Source organism: Doryrhamphus excisus, linkage group LG3, assembly GCF_037039965.1.
Source record: "Doryrhamphus excisus strain RoL-2023G ecotype Guam linkage group LG3, RoL_Dexc_Guam_v1.1, whole genome shotgun sequence".
In the NCBI taxonomy this organism is placed as follows: Eukaryota; Metazoa; Chordata; class Actinopteri; order Syngnathiformes; family Syngnathidae; genus Doryrhamphus; species Doryrhamphus excisus.
This window is the reverse complement of record NC_136359.1, coordinates 21071020-21088812: the sequence shown is the minus strand read 5'-3', so window position 1 is coordinate 21088812 and position 17793 is coordinate 21071020. Positions and strand designations below refer to the sequence as shown.

General features: G+C 39.5%; 1 protein-coding gene across 1 annotated transcript in view; it reads right to left on the bottom strand.

Annotated features, from left to right (window-relative positions):
- htr7c (5-hydroxytryptamine (serotonin) receptor 7c) overlaps positions 1-16336 on the bottom strand; it is a 36124-nt gene extending 19788 nt beyond the window's left edge. Inside the window, exon 1 of the mRNA XM_058071399.2 lies at positions 15671-16336. Coding sequence (XP_057927382.1) covers positions 15671-16137 — 467 coding nt within the window. The 5' untranslated portion in view covers positions 16138-16336. The remainder of the gene's footprint in view (positions 1-15670) is intronic.
- Positions 16337-17793: the final 1457 nt, after the last annotated feature.

Below are 17793 nucleotides of genomic sequence, written 5' to 3'. Positions count from 1 at the left end.
CTGACGCATCCTCAGGTAATGTGATGTGACGCCTAAGCTCTGCTCTCTCAGGCACTTTTCCCTTCTAACTTCCACCTTGACGAAATGTGAAGGATTGGACATTTCCAGAAAGGCCAGCACGATTGGATCAAAGTCACGTCATGCTTGTAAATGAATTCTTAGCAAACAGAAAGTGTGTTCTGGTAGGAAATATACAGTAATATTACCGGGAATTCCCAAATCCAAGATCACAAGCATGGTTAATGCGACAAACCTTTACAGCTATTTCATGCTGAGTACAAACACTTTTCATCTTCAAAGAAAAAGACGACATAAAAATCCAGCATGTGAGCTGGCGGCAATGACTGTTAAAACTTCTGTCAGTGAATATATTTTAGAATATCATGAAATAAAATGCTGGGAGGTTGCATTTGGCTGGTTAATCATTGATAAGTGCAGCTTGTTCTGCCAACTGCAGCTGTTTCTGTCCTGTTTGACTACCGGTTTGACTTTTATTATAACACAACCTCAAGTCAATTGTCCATGCATCATGTGCTTGGTTAGGGCGTGTGTGGGAATTGGCTTCAAAATAGAGAAGGAAAATGGTGGAACATAGTCGAATCTTTCCAGGATTCTGTTTGACCCATTATTTGTTGAAAGGAATATTAAAATATTAAAAAGGAATTTAATGAAATATTAATGGAAATAGAAATAACCTGTTCAAGGGCCAACTTGTCACCATAATAAAATCTTTTGTCAACTGTCTATTGAAAAAGTGTAAAAATAAGTTACTACAAGTTAATAATTACTAATAAGTTAATACAATATTAATATATATATATAACTTATAACACAACAACTGTAAAATATGAAAATTAAAAAAAACAATAAACAATAAACCGGGTCCTCCGGTTTCCTCCCACATTCCAAAAACATGCTAGGTTAATTGGCGACTCCAAATTGTCCATAGGTATGAATGTGAGTGTGAATGGTTGTTTGTCTATATGTGCCCTGTGATTGGCTGGCGACCAGTCCAGGGTGTACCCCGCCTCTCGCCGGAAGACAGCTGGGATAGGCTCCAGCACCCCCCGCGTCCCTCGTGAGGAAAAAACGGTAGAAAATGAATGAATTAATAAACTTATGGGCTGCATGGCGGCTGAGTGGTTAGCACGCAGGCCTCATAGCTCGGAGACTTGAGTTCAATTCCACCCTCGGTCATTTCTGTGTGGAGTTTGCATGTTCTCCCCGTGCATGTGTGGGTTTTCTCCGGGTACTCCGGTTTCCTCCCACATTCCAAAAACATGCTAGGTTAATTGGTGACTCCAAATTGTCCATAGGTATGAATGTGAGTGTGAATGGTTGTTTGTCTATATGTGCCCTGTGATTGGCTGGCCACCAGTCCACCTTTCGCCCAAAGACAGCTGGGATAGGCTCCAGCACTCCTGCGACCGTCGTGAAGATAAGCGGTAGAAAATGAATGAACGAATAAACTTATGACTGTAACTTCTTTGTTCACCTACTTGTGTTGTCCTCAGATTTTGGATCAACATTTGCAATAAAAATGAGTGTTCTAGCTGCACACACATGCAACTTCTCTCTGTAATTACTAGGGATGAACCGGATACTCGTTATAAACAAGTATCCTAGTATAAAGTGTGTGGGTTATAGGAGACCAACAACTCAATACAAAGGGTTGAAACATGAGCATAATAGGTCCCCTTTAAGAGCAGTACAATGCTCCCACTAAGGAACAAGCACGCTGGCTGAACTAAAGATAAGAAACAAAAATTAGTGGCATGAGCATGAGAACATCAAATTAGAGTATGCAGCAAACAGAGCAGGGCAAAACTGGAAATAATACAAAAATAAGAGCAAGACAAATGAACTAAGGCATGAAAAAGAACATAAACAAAACTGTCACACGGGCTGAACTCACAGCATGACATCATAGTCAACCACAAAGCAGTGATCACTTATTCATTTTGGGTGAGATATTTAAACCACAAAGTGGAAAGAGATGACTGTATCACTTTTCCAAAAAACATCACAATGACCCACCCAGTCTTTAATTTTTCAAGTTGGCGAGAGTGGGGGAGTAAACTTCTTCAAGGTTGACAAGTCTGGGATCCTGAATGTGAATGGTTCAGTAGGAGAATATGAATGATTATACTTCATATTTCCCTGTACTAGTCATATACTTACAGAGTCGCATCAGGATTTCTAATCTCACAGAACACTATGATTGCTGCGAAATGAATCTTGCACTGTGGCAACTATGATTTGCCTCATATTAATTCATCTCTCATTTATTGGGCAGGTGGGTTGCAATTCATTCAAATCCAATGAAGAAAATGATTTGTCACTAAAAGATGGCAAAGAACATGGTGAAATGCAAAATGTCCCCTCACTTAGATGTGGTTATGGTGTGTTCCTTCTCGTTTATTGTTCATGTTACTGTTCAAATTTAACGCTCACTCAACATCAGATGTGTAAAAATTGCAGATGTGAAGCAGCTCTACATTCTTATGTTACATTAGCCACGTATACATGGACCCAAATATTCCGATTCCATTCGGGATATTTGCTCAAACGGAAAGAATGTAACCTTTGTATACACCTCATTCCGAAAGAAAAGTGCCAATCCGAATAAATATATAATGGGATTCACAGGGGTGGAATATTCCTTTCCCCAATCCGATTGAATCAGAAAGTTGTCAGACTGCGTTCTTCTTCGTGGTGTTTTTCTTCTTCTGTTGTTTATTGGCGGTTGGCAAGCAGCTTTGGTGTGCATTAGCGCCATCTGTGGAACAGAATCTAAACCCTTCTATACGCCATTCACAAGTCCGCTTTTATTCAAAAAGAAAATACATATCTATATAAAACATGTGCCGAGTTTAATTATAAAATATTAGCAAGATTGAACTTTATCTTTTCCTGTTCCCGGGTGCGTTCTTTCAGCGAATGCTGAGATATGACGTAACACGCAGCTCCAGACGTTCTTCGATTTTAAAAATGGAAGCGAACAATCGGCACTGGACTGCTAAGGAAAGTTTGTTTTTGATTCAAACTAAATTTCAAGACGGACGAAGGAAAAACTGGCAATACGGAGTTATTCCAACAAGTGAAAGAAAAACTCCAGGAAGTCGGTATCACGTGATGTTGGTGTTTACGCTTTACTGCGCATGCCCCATTGACTATTCTGGTTGATTATAGCGGCGCATGTAGACACGCCATTGGAATATTCCTTTCCATGTATACCATTGCTTTCGGAAAGGTCATTCGGAAAGAGAAAAACTCCTCATGTAAACGTGGCTAATGTCTGCAGATCATTTATTCATTCATTCAAGGGTCACAGGGGTGGGAGGGACAGAGGGAGCCTGTCCCAGCTGGCGGGGTACACCCTGGACTGGTCGCCAGCCAATCACAGGGCACATATAGACAAACAACCATTCACTCTCACATTCATACCTATGGACAATTTGGAGTCACCAATTATTTCTAAGAAAATAAAAATATAAAAGAAGCTGAACCAAAGCACATCAGCAAAAATTGGAATGTTAGTGAACTCGACATGAGGATGACGGACTATTAATAACCAGACAGCTGATAGTGAAGTGTACTATTGTTTCCTTGTCGTCCTATTTATTCAACAATCTCCGGGGCCAGGAAGAAGAAAAGGGCAAAGTAGAGAGTGACTTTAATGTGGCATAAATCAAACTTCAAGTTTGGCATAACAATGACGGGGCCCATTATTCATCGACGGCAAACAAGAAGCCAACGAACAGATACAAATCATAGAGATAATAGGTTTCTTCTTGCTCTTGTGAGACTCAAAATGCCAGCATACATGATTGGATTTTACTTTGACGTGGTGCACTTGTCATATGTATTTGAATATAATATGCTTTCTATATATAAGAGGGTGTTATGATTACAGATTTGGTGTATGGTGTAATTTAAATTTCAACATTTTTCTAATATGAAAAATGCAGTGGGCATGTTTTTTTTCTGCGTGGGTCAGTGATTCACCATTTGGCATTGAACATACTTTTTTTCTTTTGGGACAATAGAAAATTGAGTTATGTTGTCTGCATCTTTGGTGAACAGCCCTTGTCTATCTCAAAAATGGTAATGGTAATGGTAATGGTAATGGTAATGGTAATGGTAATGGTAATGGTAATGGTACTGGTAATGGTAATGGTAATGGTAATGGTAATGGTAATGGTAATGGTAATGGTAATGGTAATGGTAATGGTTTTATTTCATTTGAACATGCATCAGATTACAATTGAATGCATCACATAATCAGTTCACAGTTCCACATGTCCAAAAGGAGTAGGAAGAAGCAAAGCTTATTAAATCCTACCCCTCCATCTGGTACTTTTACAATCAGTAACTGTTACATTTGTTCACTTCCTGCTTTCCTAATATAGTTTGTTTTTTTGTTTTTTTTTGTCACATACCGAAGTACGAGGTGATATGACCATACAATGGCATTATGGGTACCATACCCATTGGTGACCCCTATCCGAGTTGTACTGCAGGCACAACTATTCTCTAGATCAGGGGTGGGCAAACTTTTTGACTCGCGGGCTGCATTGATTTAACAAATTTGACAAGGGGGGGGGGGCATACTATACATTTTACACGTAACAGTCCACCTGGAATTATGATCATGATCCCAGGTTGCATATTATTAATAATAATAATACACTTTATTTGTATAGCACTTTTCAAAATACTCAACGACGCTTTACAGAAAAATTGACTTGAATAAAAGCAAGTAAACAGAGTAAAAGATACATTAAAATACAACATTCATTCGTTTATACGCAGTTAAAACGTAAAAAAGCGAGGCACAGCAGTCAAGTATAAAAGTTCATTCATTCATTCATTTTCTACCGCTTTTCCTCACGAGGGTCACGGGGTGTGCTGGAGCCTATCCCAGCTGTCTTCGGGCAAGAGGCAGGGTACACCCTGGACTGGTGGCCAGCCAATCACAGGGCACATATAGACAAACAACCATTCACACTCACATTCATACCTATGGACAATTTGGAGTCGCCAATTAACCTAGCATGTTTTTGGAATGTGGGAGGAAACCGGAGTACCCGGAGAAAACCCACGCATGCACGGGGAGAACATGCAAACTCCACACAGAGATGGCCGAGGGTGGAATTGAACCCTGGTCTCCTAGCTGTGAGGTCTGCGTGCTAACCACATGACCCTGTGCCGCCAGTATAAAAAGTTAGACATTAAAAACAGATTTAAAGAGGTGGGTTTTTAGTTGTTTTTTGAAACTGGGAAGGTCAGCGACACACAGCGAATGGGGCAAAGAGTCCCAGTAGGGTGGGGGCAGCAATGGAGAAGGCCCTGTCACCCCATTAAGTTTAAATGAAATACTTTGGAAAGAACGGGCGGGCCGTATTCTAACACTTGGCGGGCCGGATGTGGCCCCCGGGCCGTAGTTTGCCCACCCCTGCTCTAATAGCACAATAAACATTCCAACATCTACTCTATTATCTACTGTGGTTTGAAATAAGTCATATAGTTCTTTATATGTCACATGCACATACATAGTACCGCTAAATTGCTCCATTTAGCCCATCCTCGAGGAGCAATGGGCACCTCTGTATTATGCCCAGGGACCAAATCCAGACCTTTGTCAGCATTGTGGTGACTGAAGCTGACTGGAAATTAACCTTCCATGTTTTTAACTGGGGTAGCACAGGTGGGTAGCAAGCGGTATAAAAAAGGGTTGGATGGATGGATTTATGATGATGTTTGTCTTGGACAGGATTGTTTAAAGTGGCCATTTGCAGCCCACGGCTCATATTTTGTATTGGCTTGCAGAACTTTGTAAAAATTAAAATGAACAAAATGCCCAGCAACATTTGGAAAAAATAAAGCAAAAAGCCATAATGTAAGGACAAAAAGCTGAAATATTGACAATAACTACTAATGACTAATAATGACTAGGTCTGTCAAATTATTCTGTGATTACAGAATAATCAGAGCAAAGCACTCTTGGAAGTAGGGGTGTGTATTGGGAAGAATCTGGCGATACGATACGTATCACGATACTAGGCTCACAATACGATATATCACGATACTGTTAACAAGGCGATATTTTTTTTGTTTTTCTTGTAGTTAAAGATTATTTCCTGGAAAAACTAAATTACACCAGAAATATGGTACGCCGCAGGGGCCGCTGTTATGTGCTGGCATTCTGCTATGTTGAACTGTGTTTATGTATGAGGACATTTCACTTGTGAATCTCGTTCAACGTCCTTGCCTAATTGACTACATAAGTGCTGCCACCTAACGATCGGAAGTTTCAATTAAAATCAGAAATGAACCTTTGCCGTGTCTGCACTTGAATAAATACCATATACAGTCCATGATAAATGCCAAAAAATATCCATATCATACTTTTTAATATCAATACAGTATCGTGTAACGAAGTATCACGATACATCGCTGAAACGATATTTTCTGATGGGGATGTCATACAACTTCATGTCAAAATATCCAAACTGTCCCTTGAAGAACACATTTAGACTCATGCAGTGTAATAATAAGTCGTACATATATGTATATGGTGTCCTGTGATTGGCTGCCGACCAGTCCAGGGTGTACCCCGCCTCTCGCCCAAAGACAGCTGGGATAGGCTCCAGTACACCCCGCGACCCTCGTGAGGAAAAAGCGGTAGAAAATGAATGAATGAATGAATGAATGAATATATATATATATATATATATATGAACCAAGGCAAAATTTTGACAAAATGTCTACAATAACTGAAAAACACGTGAACGTCCTCCACTGTATTTGGATGTATTAAAAGCTCCAAATGAACTGAAAATTTAAATCAAGCTAAAAGATACCACACGTCTGAACATTTGCCTAACTCTATTTGCCTCTCTAACAGGAGAACATTTGAATCATATTTTTTTAACCATGTTATTCTGATCCATGGCTGCACGGTGAGGGAGTGGTTAGCATGGAGGCCACACAGCCACCGAGTTCGATTCCCTGCTAATAAAACTTTGTATTCAAATAAAAAAACAATAACATGTGTGTAAAGGTTTTTTTTCATCTTTTTATAAATTGTAAATTGCATCCTTTGATTTTTCAGTGCAGCATTTAATAGAGGAGTTTGGACACAATGTAAGTAGAAATAAATAACAATTCAGTGTGGTATGCATTCACTGGACAGTTGTGCAATCACATTTTCACAAACTGGGGCAACTGGAGAAAACCCACACTGTGAGGCAACAGTGCTAACTTCCACCCAGCAACATGCATTTCATAAACACTACCCGAAGATAAGGATATGTCAATAAAAAAATATGCTTTATCTTGAATTATACTATTTGATGTGAACAAAAGTGTGCATAATATGCTATTTGTATGATTATAATCTGCTTACCAATCATTATGTGCACTGCCTGGGCCGGATGACCTTTATTTCCCTGGATCGGTATCATCAGTGTTCTTGCACTGTTGTCACAGCTGTGTTTATTTATCTGTAATGCTATGCTATTTTGTTAGTCTTTTCAAACTGGTGTACTTTACATGGAGATTGATCTGTGGATAGTACAAATATGATTTGTAATATGATTCAATGTGTGTTGCAAGCTGAGTAACTGAGGGTTTATTTCTCATTGTTCATAGCAGTGTACCGGCAATAAAACACATCTCTCGTAATGAATAATCGTGTCATCAGTCATAGTTTGTTTAGGGTGAGCGCATTGTGCTCAGACTGGAACATAGATTACACTTCCACATTTAATGTACTGATTTATGACATGTGGTGCAAAATCAAAGTATGTTTAATTAAATTTGTGTCTCAAAGTATTTTCTTTGTGTCTTGATTAACTTCATCAATTCCTTTCAATGTTTTTTTTCCAGCATTCAACTGATTATAGGACGTATTGTAATTGATGATGCAGGGCAGCTCTGTGCCACTGCAGTACGAATAACACAATACGACACTTCAGTTAATACCTCACAACAGTGTATCAAAACTCGACATCATGACATTTTTTATTTTGTAAAACGGCTAAAAAAAAAAAAAAGTTATGTATATATGTTTAAAGACAAAAGTTTGTGTCATGATTGGTTATAACATTTAATCTTTTTCTCATTCAAGTATGCCTTGTTTCCTATTTTTCCCATTTTTGTGGGTTTTATTCTTTAATTGTATTTCTACAAGCGTGCAGACCTCACAGCTAGGAGACCAGGGTTCAATTCCACCCTCAGCCATCTCTGTGTGGAGTTTGCATGTTCTCCCCGTGCATGCGTGGGTTTTCTCCGGGTACTCCGGTTTCCTCCCACATTCCAAAAACATGCTAGGTTAATTGGTGACTCCAAATTGTCCATAGGTATGAATGTGAGTGTGAATGGTTGTTTGTCTATATGTGCCCTGTGATTGGCTGGCCACCAGTCCAGGGTGTACACCGCCTCTTGCCCGAAGACAGCTGGGATAGGCTCCAGCACCCCCCGCGACCCTTGTGATGAAAAGCGGTAGAAAGTGAATAAAATGAATGAATGTATTTCTACAATGCGCCACGAGCCACAAATAACAAACAATTTAGAGGCTGCAATAGGCTCTTTGTCAGGGGGGTTGAATGCATTATGAACATCAACTCTGGGAGCAACCACAACACTTAATGACAAATGACCGAACTATGGTAATTAAAGAGAGAAGCAAAGAGGGCTAGAGCAAATCAATGCGTTACTACAGCCATTGTGAATGGTTGTTTGTCTATATGTGCCCTGTGATTGGCTGGTGACCAGTCCAGGGTGTACAGCTGGGATAGGCTCCAGCATGCCCGTGACCCTCGTGAGGATAAACGGTAGAAAATGAATAAATAAACAACCCTTCTCGAAACAGAGTCTGATGGTTATTAGACTGTTCCCGGCACCAGTAACAACCTTCAAAGGTCTTTGCGTGTCAGTCGGATGCTCTGCTTCAGGGCCGGTGAAATTTGTTTGGGTCTCCTACTTGGCTTATTTGTTCCATAACCCTCAGGATCTTGTAAGAAGTTTAAAATGTCTTACTGTGTCCAGCCTGCGAGACGCCTTGCCTATGCAGTTCAAAGAGAGACACCTTTTTTGACTTTGCCATCAAAAGATTATGACAGTGTGAATAGAAAAAAACAGAAAATTACACTGAATCCACATTTAAAGGCTGTGGTTTTGATCAGCTGATGAATAGCCTATTTCAGTTTAGTGGTTGTTTGTTTAGTGAATTGCTTATTCATTTTTTTTGTCTCACTCTCATTTCTTCTTTTTGCATTTAGAAGCTTTACTTAGAACTTAGAACAGTGAAAAATGCTAATTCTTTTGATCAGGAGTGTATATTGCACATCTATTTCATTAGTTTAGCACAAAGTCTTTTGCAGGACATGGATTTCCAGCCTGTATCATCCACAGTCCTGTGATTAAAAAAAAAGGTCAGTGAAACAATAGAACACAAAAACAACCGACTTCTGTATTTGCTGTTATTTCTTGACAGACTCACTGTCAAGTTATATTCCAATCTTCTATGTCCTTTTCCATTTGCGGTGCCACCAAGTGATGACTTGTAAAAGGCTATACAACTCTTTCCTGGCCAGCTGCCATCTTTTCTTCAACCTTTTTTTTCTTAAAGGTCAGGAGTAAATTGGGTAGACATGAAGAGTTCCTTTAAGCTTATTTATTTAAAGTTTTTTCTTTGAGAAACTGTGTGACAGAACCAAAGGCAAGGTGACAAAGATGGAGGGCTTCTTCATACACCCACTTTCACATCATCATGACAGGGAAACAGAGGAGATGGACTTGCTGGCTCCTGCTTTATTTGCCTGTGGCACAAATACTTTATTCAAAGGCGAGTCACTGTTCTGCAATAATGTGACCGTCCTTAATGTATTTGGGGTTTTAGTGTCAGTTTCCAATTTGGTGCTGTAGAGGGATTCTGCCCCTTGCAGGAAAATGAATGCAGAATTAATGGATGAATCAACATTTACATTTAGTCTTTGCATTTTCAACAAAGGCAGTGTCATAAACATGCATATTTAAATTTAATTTTGGCTCTGTTCAGGCACATTTCCATCAAGTGTTGCAAACAAGTGACAATAGTACAATTTGCATTATTTGACCATTATCCGACATGTGCTTGCACTGTGTAGACATGCTCTATTTATTATTTATTTGCTTTGGACATGCTGAACAAGCTACATTAAGAAATATCATGTTTGCATTTGCACAATTCAATATGACTGAAAAGGTGTGGCTTAGACAGCTTATTTAATCCTACACTTTCATATTGACTCATAATTAATTCACAATATGTGGTGAGGGAACTGCACTTTTTTTGGAGTTTTGCCCATCTTTCCCTTTTCTGTGAAAAATAGTTAATATGAGCTAGCCAACAATGGGCGTCATGGGATATATGTACTATATTGACGCTATAGCCCTCACAAAAAAAAAAAAAAAACAGTTAACCCAGATAAACAAGGGCCAACAGTAATTGTATTTTACTTCACTTAGTCACTTTTATGCTTGAAAATGCTTAATTTAGGCCAAACATTTATGAGCCAAAAAGATTTGGGGCAAATAATAAGCTATCAACAATGAAACAATCTATCCTTCCATTTTCTATATCCAGTGGTATGCTGGAGCCTATCCCAGCTGTCTTCGGGCAAGAGGCGGGGTACACCCTGGACTGGTCACCAGCCAATCACAGGGCACATATAGACAAACAACCATTCACACTCACATTCATACCTATGGACAATTTAGAGTCGCCAATTAGTCGAGTACCCGGTTAAAACCCACGCACGCATGGGGAGAACGTGCAAACTCCGCACAGAGATGCCCAATTAAGTGGAGATACAAACCCATGTCTTCCCGATCTCCCGAATGCACATGCTCCAAGGACAATTATGCAAATTAGTAAATGACGTCATCTAGACCCCTCCCCCCACCCCAACCCTCATCCTTCTATGTTACTTTTCTTAGATTTCCAAGGAACTACAAAAAAAGGACCCTCACTCCCAACCGTTTTGAATAAATCATTCATGTTGAACTTTTGAATAATTGAATATGTAACATATTACTCACAAGGAAGGTAAAAGTGACTCAAGCCAAAACAGATTTTAACTTTTTAAAGGAGATTTGCCCATCATCCTCAATCCTTATGTGAGGCATGAACACATACAGTATGTCTTTCTCTTTTCTGAGTGTTGTAAAGATATAAAAACAGCTAAAAAAAAACAAACACACACAGCCTAGAATGCATGTACTGTAATGGGAAACACTTATTCTCCCTATTAAGACTTCTGAGAAAAACTCCAAAAAGCACCAACAACACTCCATTTATTTTATGTATTTATTATTTATATATATTGTAATGTAATGTGCATATTAACCAAGCACCTACAACATTGTTATTATTATTAACGTAGTTGTGCCAATCAAACTACATTACTGGTGTATCGACACCTTGCCAGCTACCAGCTAGCTACTGGCCACACTCTCACACATATTTGTAGAGCTGGTCCAGTGTTTTGCGACCAGAAAGAAAACAACATTGCACTTCCCGTAGCTAAGGTTTCGTACTCAACAAGAAGAGGTTTTATGAAGTTGAGTAAAAAATTTATATTTGAATAAATCAAAGTTAACTCAACAAAACTTACAAATAGATGTATATGCAAGTGCAAGTCATATTTGATTCACAATAACTTGTTAACAATAATAATAACGCAATTAGGGCATTCAGAAAGAAAAAGACGAAGTGCATGATTGACACACATTATTTCCAGGCTTTCGTGGGTCACATCTAGACCCCAGGCCTTGAGTATGACACATGTGCTCTAAACAGTCTTACTATGGGGTCCATTAGGAAGCTGTCATATCACACAACTGTCCTGACCTGGGAAACTCCTAGACACTCGATACTATCGTGCAGTTTGTTGCAGTTTGGAAAATATCTGTATGCAAAATATGATGATAAAGATTTTTTACAATTTTTTTACAAATTTTCTACAAATGTTTTATAATTATTATACTTTTTTTTAAATTACATTTTTTACATTTTTTATATATTTTTTAATTACAATTTTCTTTACATTTTTTTTCATTTTTTAATTTTTTTGCAATTTTTTTGCAATTTTTTTGCAATTTTTTTGCAATTTTTTTACATTTTTTTCATTTTTTTACAATTTTTTCATTTTTGTACGTGACTGTATATGGTTCTTACTGATTATTCTTTCTCAAGAATGGACAACAGGCTTTTTGAGTTGCGTCACAAACAAACACTGCCATTTTACACAAGGATCCGCACCGCACTGCTTTTAGCATGGCAGCCAACACTTCCTCCTCAATCTCCCCATCCCCCGTTGCGCCTCGCCGGCCAGGGCGACTTGGCTCCACTGCCCTGGCTTGGCTGTCATTCATCAGCTCACAGGAGAAAGCGTATTAATTAATGGACTTTTCTTTATTACATTGCATGAATGTATTGTGGTGCGAGTGTGCGTGCCATGGATTTGACTTGATGGATTATTTAGCAACTCGGTGAACTATCCTTCTGGGTTCTCCCATGAAAACGGTCTCGTTATCTAGTAGGAATTAGTGACCAGTTAATCATGCGTTACTGTTAATAATGCATGTTTAGGGATGTGGGAGAAAGTACTGGAAACAACTCAAGCAAAACATGCAAACAATCCCAACGGAAATTCGAACCTGAGATCTCCTGACTGTGAGGCTCATGTGCAAACCACACGATGACTGGTAATAAAGTCAAAAGATTTGATTTTTGTGAATTACCTGAAACCCTTTGAGAACTTCATTTCTCATTCTTTTACTTTGATATGCTAACAGTGTGTTTTAAAATGTCAGGCAATTCTTCAAATATATGAGTCACTGCAACATTGCTGGTAAAAAACAAGAGGATATGTACATTACAAGGCCTACAGCAGGCTCTTCTCTCAAGACATCAGTGGTGATATCTGTATACTGCACAGGTTAGAGATGCTGAATTCCATCAGAGTGGTCTCTCAAAGGAACATCCTTGGAAGTCTGTGAGATCAAAAATTCATTGGTCCTATACACAAGGGGGGGTCACTCTTCTGGCCGCATGATGTTCATAGTGTTACTTACTAGATTCTGAGAGACACTCAACTTACATCTCTCGAATCCGTACCAACCCATTTGTCCAATCCCGAGTCACATAGTGCATACACGTTCCCAGCACAGCAACAGCTCTTCTTGTAATCGGCACAATCCATCCCAGTGATTTTGACTTTCCCAAGTTAGAATTTAGGACTTTATTGACTTTCCATACTTTACACTGGAATAAGCTCACTACACACCAACAAGATTTTTTTTTGTGTTTGTTTCGTCTTTTTTCCTGATTTCTGAGTCACCATAGCAGATCCGCATACTGGTTTTGGATTGAGCACTTCATATTCCGGATGCCCTTCCCGACGAATACAAGTGGAGATTCGAACCCAGGGCGTTTGCGCCAAAGTCCAGAATGCTAACACTACCACGACTTAATCTATATGAATGGCAACAGGTGGCTACACAGGTTAATTATGCTTATTCCGCAATCTAGTGGAGGAGAACTGAATTTGTCTGCCTCCAATTCCTGTGCGTTCCCGCATACAGTCATCCCTCGCCACATCGTAGACGTGATATGTAATGTAATACAAGGAGCGGGGCCTAGGATGTGACGTGTGATATAGAATAGCAAGATGGACTTGAAGGTGTTTGGATGAGTGGAGCAAGCAGTGATTGGCGTGATGCGGCCGACAGCAGCTCTTTCTCTGCTTATTATAAAGTGATTGAATGAAGCCCATTATTAGTCTCTCCTTAACCACAAACAGCAGTATTAGCATGTCAGTAATATTACATTGATGAGACAATAGCCACCACAGGAAGTAGGCTGTCAGTATGCAAACATGTGAGTCTAGTTTATGTCTTATTGTTATGTCTACTACATTGGATAATAATAATACAAGGTAAACATAGTTATAGAGGGTGTTAATTAATGTCGAACAATGCTAAAAAAAAAAACATATTGAGGTCGTAAACCATTTTTTAATGCTGTAACTATGAAAATATTCAATTTATGAAGAAGAAATCGTACAGTGCAGTCAGTTCTGGGACCAATCAAATTGTGATTTTCCCCTTCATCTCTGTTCCATTCAGTTTGAATGGGAAAAAGTACTATAAATTCCTTAACAACTGATTAGTCTTCATAGAACATGCACCACAACAGATTAAATATGTTTGGGTTGTTCATTATGAATTACAAGGGGGGGAAACATCCTCCTCATTCGTTAAAAGCAGAGGCTTTCATTCTGAGCAAGTTAATTTAAAGTTTGAGGAAGCTGCATTTACAAATAATGTAGGTCAGGGGTGTCAAACATGCGCCCCGCGGGCCAATATGTGGCCCGCAGGACACTAATTTGAGGCCCCCGACTTGATATGAAAGTTTAATGTTAGCGCGGCCCGCGCAAGTTTGATATGGATGCTGTATGGTATCATGTACCCAGAAAAAATTATTACGTTTATTAATGTTCATGTTAAAGGTTAAATAACTGTTAATAGTTATCCTCCCTATCCGTGTGGAAGTGGTATGTTTTTGGCTATTTAAGTTTAAAGGAAATAACTTGAAGGCTACCGTTTAGGTCGCTAGCTCTCTAGTTTGCAAGTTAGCATGTGTCTCAAGACCCTGCAGTTGCGCAATATGTTGTAAATAAAAAAAAGTATAAATGTGACTATAGTCGTGTTTTGTCATGTCTACAGGGCTCTAATAATGCTTTGTTCATTTTAATCTGAAAAAAAATAATTTGTCTACCCACCAACTATATGTGGTTTCTTAAGTTTTTATTATTTGCCGTTTTATTATTATTATTATATTTATTTATTTATTACTGATTGATTGATTTTCTTTATTCTTGATTTGTTTATTTATTTTTCATCTGATTTTGTGCAGAAAAATAAAAATTAAGATATTTGAGAACAGTGGAATGTTTTATCAGAGCTTTTATTGTAGAAAATCTGAACCAAAGCACTGAAAAAGTTTGTATATTTTTCTGTTTTTAATAAATGGGTTGGTTTTTTTTGAAAACCTGATGCGGCCCAGTCTTGCCCAGACCCTAGCTCCAGTGGCCTCCAGGTAAATTGAGTTTGAGACCCCTGATGTAGGTCTTTTTTGGAGGAAGGCTGTACTGACATATGTGTATGAGGAGAAATAGTTTTGTCAACTTTGCTGCACTATTACAAATCTAAAAGGCAAACTCCACTTTATGAATGTAAAAAGGCATGCAGGGTATATGCCCAGAGTTCAAATATAGGACAGTGATAAAACAGGTCTTGGCATCTGATCCCAAATGCCTGATTGAACATTTTCCTTGATCTGGTCGAGCAGATTAATTAACTGTGCTGTAAATTAATCACAGTCTGCGTGCGCATTTGCTGCTCCAGTGACTGTAACCACAAGTACAATATCAGCTGATCTGGAATTAGGCATTCCCTGGAGTAAAAATGCCCTGCTATTTGATTCGTTTCACCCACGGCTCATTATCTGATATGGCAGCGCATGCAGTGCACTGAGGTCATCTATTTGTCTCTTTATGCGTGATTTTGGGTTCCACCCTGAACAAATAAGCTTTAGGTGTTTCATTTAAGGACATACCTGTCCACGCTGATGACACACAGGGTCATTATGGAGGCAGTGCAGCACATTACATCCATGCCGATGAATATGTTGCAAAAGACTTCTCCAAAAAGCCACTTGCCGCCGGTGAGGTCCGTCACGATCACAAACGGCATCACCGCTATGGCCACAGACAGGTCAGCCACAGCTAAAGACACCAAAAGGTAGTTGGAAGGCTGCCTTAATTTCTTCACCACGCACACTGCGATCACGACCAGCGTATTTCCCATGACGGTGACTGCCGTGATGATGGCCAGCATCACCCCGATTATGATCTTCTCCGGGCGTCCAAAATCCTGTAGCTGCTCCCCGCACGACTCGTTCCACATGGTTGTAGGAGCGATGGTGACCGGAGCGTTGTAAAGAAGCTGCAAAGTGCCATTGATAACTTCGGAAATATCCTCCTTCTTGTTCAAAGGGAGCGCAATGCCGGACGTGTTGAACATCACGACAACGCTACCCTGGAATGAAGAAAAGGGACGCCTCGCCAGCGCACTCCAACGCGCATATTTGGATGCGTGTGCCCTGCTTTCCAGTCCGGTTCGCTGCTTTCACTTTGATGATAGCTTCTTGGGTTTAAAGATGGTCCAGCTGCTGGAAGGCGAGACTTTTCTAAACAGGGCCACTTGAGCTCCAAACGCAAGAAAAAAAGAGAATGAGCGCGTCACTTCGATTGGCGCACCAAAGCGCACGTCTCTCTCTCTCTCTCTCTCTCTCTCTCAAATGATGACAGTCCAGCTACCGAGAGATTTTTATTTTCATGCATAAAATGTTTGTAACTTTACTCAGTTATTGATTCATGAATTTATTTAGTCCTACGACAACTTTACCATCACAGTCATTATGTTTTTTTATTTTACTCAGAAACAAATTAGTACACACTGAACACATAAAGTGAACAAACTTCAAAGTTCATCCCAGGGGTCATCTACTGCCTGATTATATTTTTTTTATTGGCCCGCAGCACATTTTAGAAATGACAAAGGTGTAAAGAAAAAATGCAAGAATGCATAATGGAATAAGAAAAGGAGTGAAAGTTGGTCCTCAGTTTAAGGTGTTTTGCGGCTGGGAACGAGGTCCACGGTTGATACAGTTGGCCCTCGGTTAAGGCGTCTTACATTCATTCATTTTCTACCGCTTATCCTCACGAGGGTCGGGGGTGCTGGAGCCTATCCCAGCTGTCTTCGTTCCACATGGAAATACTTACATTGTAAGTATGTCCTCTGTCAGTTGGCTTCCAAGTCGCCACCGAGGGGAAAATTTAAGGTGGAACGGACATATGAGTAGTGCAAGTGTCCTGACACTCACGGCTAGGAGACCTGAGTTCAATTCCACCCTCAGCCATCTCTGTGTGGAGTTTGCATGTTCTCCCCGTACATGCATGGGTTTTCTCCGAGTACTCCGGTTTGCTCCCACATTCCAAAAACATGCTAGGTTAATTGGCGACTCCAAATTGTCCATAGGTATGAATGTGAGTGTGAATGGTTGTTTGTCTATATGTGCCCTGTGATTGGCTGACGACCAGTCCAGGGTGTACCCTACCTCTCGCCCAAAGACAGCTGGGATAGGCTCCAGCATCCCCTGCAACCCTTGTGAGGATAAGCGGTAGAAAATAAATGAATGAATGAATGAATAACTGCATTTATTTTGTGTAAGCAAGAAGTTGTCTGTGTAGTATTTACAGAGTGTGTTTGCAGGGAGTTTATAAAACTAGAAAACTAGCTCATCAAAAGTTTAAGACCAAAGCCTTTCAAAAATGTATATTCAATATAATTTTCTGTCACACTGTCATGATCGCTTGATGGCAAAGGCAAAAAAGTTTTCTCTGGCAGTTGGATTGATCCAATTGAAGCCTTTTGAGCCTTGGTGGTTCCTAGGTTATTTCTGAGCATCCAAATCAATATCCAGTGTTTCTCAATTATTTTCTGTCATTCCCCCAAAGGGCAGATTTTTTTTTTTCAACCCCCCGATTATATTTATTCATTTATCTGTACTGAACAGACTGAGCTTGAAACTAAAACCAGGAAAATGCAACAAAACGGAGCACATATAAGCATATTCAAGAGTCAAATTGCATGTTGAGTACTATAAATTTGTACATG